The 6,512-nt window shown below is 50.6% G+C and overlaps 3 protein-coding genes across 3 annotated transcripts; all 3 read left to right on the top strand.

Moving 5' to 3' along the window:
• EsH8_V_001192 (quinone oxidoreductase-like protein 1) lies at window positions 1-662 on the top strand (the record flags this gene model as incomplete). Its single annotated transcript, XM_083273708.1, has 2 exons — window positions 1-373; window positions 457-662. 2 exons carry the CDS (start codon window positions 1-3, stop codon window positions 660-662), a joined length of 579 nt encoding a protein of 192 aa, XP_083126423.1.
• Window positions 663-971: 309 nt separating this feature from the next.
• EsH8_V_001193 (KR domain-containing protein) lies at window positions 972-1,589 on the top strand (the record flags this gene model as incomplete). The annotated part of the gene is made up of 1 exon (XM_083273709.1): window positions 972-1,589. One exon carries the CDS (start codon window positions 972-974, stop codon window positions 1,587-1,589), a length of 618 nt encoding a protein of 205 aa, XP_083126424.1.
• Window positions 1,590-5,871: 4,282 nt separating this feature from the next.
• Window positions 5,872-6,512, top strand: EsH8_V_001194 (uncharacterized protein; the record flags this gene model as incomplete). Its single annotated transcript, XM_083273710.1, has 3 exons — window positions 5,872-6,140; window positions 6,229-6,296; window positions 6,361-6,512. 3 exons carry the CDS (start codon window positions 5,872-5,874, stop codon window positions 6,510-6,512), a joined length of 489 nt encoding a protein of 162 aa, XP_083126425.1.

Genomic DNA, 6,512 nt, shown 5'->3' on the forward strand with positions numbered 1-6,512 from the left:
ATGGTTAGGGTAGGGGCTGAGGGCAGCGGTGTAGTCGAGCGCGTGGGGGAAGGTGTCACCAGCTTAAAAGAACAAGATCGCGTCGTATGCTTGGCCATTGGCATGCACGCATCGGTTGTTCACATCAAGGCGTCGGCTTGCAGGCAGATATCGGACTCCATGTCGCTTGTCGAGGCCGCTTCCCTACCCGTGACACACTGCATGGCGTTCAACGCCTTCGTACGAATCGCGCGCCTCGAGACAGACCATACGCTGGGCATCCGCAAGACGGTACTGATCTATGCCGCAGCCGGCGGCCTAGGCCAGGTGGCCATACAGTACGCACAGCACTTTGGCATGGAGATTTTTGCCACGGTGGGTTCGACGGAAAAGCGTAAGCTCGTATAGAAGCTCTACGGCATTCCTGACGACCACATTCTCCGCTCGCGCAACACAATCTTCGCTATGGCAGTCAAGCGCCTGACGGGCCAGCGGGTGTCGACCTCATTCTCAACTCACTATCCGGGGAGATGCTGCGCCAGACTTGGCAGTGCCTCGCACCAGGGGTAACCTTTATCGAGGTGGGCAAGGCGGTCGTGGAGAGCGTGCGGCCGCCGGGTAATGAGGTCGGCGCCACTTACACCGTCTTCGACGTAGAGCACATCATCCGCGGCGACGACTAGCTGACCGGCAGGCTCCCGGACGGCGTGCTCGACTACGTCCGGCGCGGCATTACAAAGCCTGTCAGCCCGTGCCGCCAAGTTTTCATCAGCGAATCCCACGAAGCCTTCCGCCTCATGCAGACGGGTCGACACACCGGCAAGATCCTCTTCTCATGGAACGACAATGTCGCGGTCCCGCTGCTGCGGCCTAACACTTTCGGCACCATAGCCTCCTCTCTCTCTGATTCCCGCCTCCGTCCCGACGCCATGTAACTTCTTGTTGGTGGCCTCGGCGGCATCGGACGCAGCATGGCTCGCATTTTTGTCAACATGGGCGCGGAAAACCTCTGCTTCGTGTCCCGTTTGGGGATGCGTACAGAGGCAGGCCGCGAGCTGGCCGCCGAGCTCCAAGCAAACAGCGTCACCGTCAAGGCGTACGAGTGCAATGCCGTCCACACCACCCAACTTCAGCAGACCCTCTCTCGACGCTGCCAAGAAATGCCGCCTATAAGGGGCGTCCTTCAATGCGCGATGGTACTGCGAAACTGCACATTTGGCAACATGGACTTTACCCAATGGACAGAAGCGGCGTGGCCCAAGATCCAGGCTAGCTGGAACATCCAATCGCTGCTCCACGACAACGAAATTGACTTCTTCATCATGCTGGCTTCGTTCACGGGCTATTTCGGCAACGCCGGTCAGACCAACTACGGTGCCGGCTGCACGTTCCAGGATGCTCTGGCCCACTACCGGCACTCCGAGGGGCTCCCTGCTGTCTCTTTAGACCTCGGAATCATCCACGATGTAGGCGTTCTCGCTGAGACGAACATGACAGACAACCTCCGCGACAGAACCAGGAACTTGGGCATCCGCGAGCAACAACTGCAGGATCTCATCCGCATCGCCATCCAGGGCCAAATCACTGCGGCAGGAGTGGTCGAGGCCTAGATCCCCACGGGCTTTACGTCTCTCCGGGCCGCCGACACAGCCGGCATCCCGTGGCCGTCGTACCTTAGCGACGCGCTTTTCGCTATATTGGCCTCTAACTGTCGTCTCGCCGACCAAAGCCCACTAGGCGGCCAGCAGCAGCAGCAGGCGGCGCCATCATTAAAGCATCGGCTGGAAGCGGCCAAGACCTCCGATTCGGTGGTAAAGGTAGGGCAAGTCGTCAACGAGATGTTGACTTATAGAAGTGGCACAGTGCTTGAAGGTCGCTGAAGACGAGGCCGACCCGGGCAAGAGACTGCCGTTGTATGGCGTCAACTCTCTACTAGTGGCGATCGAGATTCGGAACTGGATCCTTCCAATAGAGCCAGTCTACACCAGCGGGGATGGGTGGCAAGTGCCTAAAGTGACCTAGAAGAGTACTTTAATAAATTTTACTAGGCTCAGCAAGTAAAGGAAGTGAATGAGACATCTGGGATTCTTTCTACAATATACCTATTTCTATAAATGAGGATAGCCACTTCCAGCAAAGGGTCGATAGTAGAAGACGTCAACAACCTATTCACACAAAAGAGCTTAAGCTCTACCTCCCTCAACCACCAGAAAGAACCTCAGACCCTACACAGTCGTAGATTAACCACCAGGAGATATACCCCCAGCTTAGTCAACTAGCCTTTAATATCCTCACGATACCGGCAATGTCCTCTGAATGTGAGAGGGTATTCAGCTCTGCCAAACTTACATTAACCTCATAGCGACTGCAGATGAAACTAAATACTGTTATAATACTTCAACTGTTGAAGAACTAATTGAAGAGGGGGACTATACAATGTGGTAGGTTGAGAATAGCTTCATTTTAACAGTGGATTAGCCTATAGATACCACGTGGCTTGCCTATAAATTTGATTGACTAACTTGCAAATCAATCCAACTAACCACCTTTTGCTGAAAGTCGAAGCAATCAAACAATACAGAGCCGAATTTGCTTTGATTTCTTTGAGATCTACCCTAATTTCAACAAAGTGGAGTGATGCAGGCTCAGTAGCCCAAATCGAGACGGGCCGGTATGCGAACCCTCGGCCTCTCAGAAGCGAGACCAGATGGCTAAGGCCCAGGCTTTTCAATAAAAACCAACTCGCACCACGAGGCTTCCACTCCTGGCGCTTTCAGACGTCACAAGGCGTTCGAGGTCGGCGACCCCAAGTCGCCGCCGCTGTGTGGCGTATTCGATGGCCGGTCTTTTTTTTGGGGTGTTTTTTTGGTATAAACTGGCCGTGTTGCCTACCTTTCATCGACTTTTCCTTAGCCCTCGTAAAGCTGGATGGAGTTCATGGTTAAGACAACCGTTGGGTAGGTACCATTAATCATGATAGAGACAGGACCATTGCAATGGGCGCTTTGCTAGTATGGCACTTGCCCGGACGATCTACATACACATCCTCGTCGATCCTTGCACTAGATACAACGACGCAACGACGCAGCTGGGAATGCATACTCTCGATTATAGGGCTGGGAAGATACTCCTGCTTTCAGCCTTTATGTCACGGCATCACACCACTTTGGCCTGAGCTGGCACTTCGTCATGTCTCACTGAAACCTCTGCAAACCTTTCAGCAGGCAGGAAGATAACACAGGCTAACGAGGATTAGGAAAGGGGCGGGCTGAAGGGCCATGCAGTTCGCTCTATTTTCGTTATAGATGGATGCATGCGGACTAGCCGATAGCCGTTTTCAACATTCCCTTAGCTTTCAGTTTACGTTGGAGAGTGCGCGGGATGTACGGATAAACAATCCATATGCGATATCGCTGCATTATTTGACAGCTCGAGAAAAATGCCAGCAATCATACTGTTGAATTCCAGGAGACAGATGGGCCATGAGCAGCTCTGTGGTCTGATGGTTGTCTCAGTCTAGCCTCGACACTTGTATGATGACTTATAGGCCATTATTGTTTTCAACCAAGCTTTGTTCTGAATTGTCGGATCTTTCAAGTCAAGCAAGAGGAGCACGTGGCCGAGCTTGTCTCCTCGTTAGAGCGGCATTTCACATGGCAATTCACTAATTTACATTCATCGCCACAACTGCAGGTTTCGACCTGCTTGAGCAGTAGTAGGTGTGGATGTGGGCAACTAGATGTCATGAAAAGAGGGCTTACATCTAGAACATACATCCAGAGCAAGTCAGGGAAGTATTAATTATACATCAGGGTGTACAATATGCAAGAAAGAGGATGTACACTTACTCTTGACTGAACCCTAGTTGATAGACATAACAGAGGATCTTGTCCTTATTCGGATTAGCTATTTTGATTCTTACGAATGCCGTATCTACTCGGTCAACTCAATACCCACCTTTTCTGGCGCTAACCAGTATGGGCTAATGGCATTACAGTAAACTAGGCCTATTATAGAAGGCGGTCAGTTAACCAGCCAGCTGTTATACATGACTAATCAATAATTCTGCCAGCACCATCCCTTATTTGGCGACCATCTAACCCGATTGCGTTACCGCCAAAAAAGGTGGATATCGAGTCGACCGAGTAGATGCTGTACACTTGCATCTAATGCTAGTTTTCCTTCTTGTCAAGAGGCCCTTCTTTATGCAAGCCCAATGTCTCGAACCTAAACTGCCCGCCCTGAATGCCAATTTAGTTCAGCCTCAAATGCCATATGCTCCAACTAAACGTTGCCTAACAGGCCGTGCGACAATCTCCTCCTTGTTGTTCAAGACAGGCTTGCCCCTATTAGGGTCAATGCCACATAGATTCCAGAACGTAGCATGCCAGGTGCCGTCGGCTCTGTGGCGCTTTTCCAATGCAATCTAACTGGAATAGCGCGTACGTCAACAATCGTTAGTTGGTCCATTCTTCTCTGTTTGCGGGATTCAATACCCCTAAACACACTCTAACTGACCTCGGCAAAGAGTAGCTGGCTGCCATCCTTTTTATTCTTATTTGTTTCTCCCCCTCCTTATAATGCCAACTGGTGTTGCAATGCCGTCATGGAGACCCTGCTTGAGTAAACACATATAATTCGTTTGTTTTGTTGCTGTCTCGAGTGAATGGTGTTTCGTCCCGAAGCACCCGCCAGTTTTTTGGTTTTTAATATTCATCTCCCGAGAATGAACCCCCTGACGCTGGCTCTCTGGGTCTGGATATTGCAGGTAGCAGTAGTAGTAGCGACCAGCCCCAGTTATAATTCTTCATCGTCGTCGTCGGCGGCTGCGGATATACTCACCGCAACCCCAAAATGTGCTGTAAGTTTGTCTCATTGTTCTGCGTTGTGCTTGTCTGCTGTGCTACAGTATTGCTTCCCAGCTTTTTCAGCGCTCACTTGGGTTCCATCTGCCGAGCCTTGCTACTTGCCTCCTACTGGGTCTGAAAAATTTGCTTTAATATAGCTTCCGTGCGTCGTCAACGGATTCTACGACGGCGGTTGTCCCATCACGGACTTGGCCGACTGCGTGTGCACCAATACCACCCTTAAAGCCCAACTATCGAAATGTATTCAGACATCTTGCGTGTATTTGGACCAAATAAGTATATGATCAGACCTCTCCCTCTTCCTAGTAAGGAAACAGCTGTGGCTAAAGTCTTGGCTGACACGCGTGTTCTAACACCCTTTCAGTCATGGCTAAAGCATCTCAAAACCTATGCCGCGATTTCCCTATACCCGACCGTCGAAACCAAAACCGAGTCTCCCCCATCCTGTGTCCAGTAATCTCTGCTGTGACTGTTATCTTGAGGATTATATCGAGGTTGACAATCGCCAAAACCTTATGGTGGGACGACTGGACTGCGATGCTGGCTATGGTAGGCTTGATCTTTTCTGTTGTTGATATCATCATTGTTGCAGGAATTTTAGTTAATAAGAATCAGTTCTTCCTTGTAGTGTCATCCTTCATCAGTAATACTAGTAGGAAATCCCTATTTGATGTTTTCCCCATTTCAACTTTTGCCCGAGTCTGTCTGACCTCCCCTAAGATTATCAGATGGGGTTTGGACGTCACTACTGGGACATTGACCCAGGCAACACCGCAAAAATTCTACAGGTGGGAAATATAATAGTCCATGGATGAAATAACACAGTCTTTTTGGCCACTAACTTGCTGTGGCAGCTTTTCTATGTAATGCAGATGCTCTACGTTTTCATGCTGTAGGCCTCTACCTTTACCAACCCTGGCAATCTTGAACGCACTGGCTGACCAGACTGTAACACAGTCTCAGTGCGAAGGCGTCTATCTGCGCTCTTTATTCACGCGTATTTGATAATCAGCGGTACAAAATAATGACTAGAGCCTTTCTTACCTTTTTGTTAGTATATGGACTCGTGTACTTCTTCATCATCGTCTTTCAGTGCTTGCCGGTCCAAGCGATATGGGACCGGTCAATCAACGGCCGCTGTCTGGACCTCCTAGCCATCAGCTACACGGGGGCAACTGGTGCCATCCTCCAAGACGTGATCCTGGTCATCATGCCGATCCCGGAGCTGATGAAGCTGCAACTGAGCCGGAAGAAGAGGCTGTCACTCGTCTTCATCTTTGGCCTGGGCTCGTTGTAAGTCTCTTTTTTGACGATGACCCCTCCCCCCGGAACGGAGTCTGGCTGGAGACGGCAGAAAACTAAAACCTGAGCCCCGTCACAGCGCGACCCTCGCGAGCATACTGCGACTCAAATATCTCGTCTTCTTTTCCCATAGCTATGACCCTACCTGTGAGTTTTGAGAGAGGCAAACGGGGCAATTGGCTGAGTTTCTTTGAGACTGACTCTCGTCTAGGGGACAACTTCTACGTCGTACTCTGGTCTGGCATAGAAGTCAACGCCGCCATCACGTGCGGCAGCCTCCCTGCGATATTGCCTTTGTTGAAGAAGCTGTTTAGTGATGAAAAGCGGCTCAGTTTTAAAATGTCAGGCCGGTCTAACACTTAA

This window comes from Colletotrichum jinshuiense, chromosome 5 (assembly GCF_051148585.1).
Source record: "Colletotrichum jinshuiense chromosome 5, complete sequence".
Classification (NCBI taxonomy): domain Eukaryota; kingdom Fungi; phylum Ascomycota; class Sordariomycetes; order Glomerellales; family Glomerellaceae; genus Colletotrichum; species Colletotrichum jinshuiense.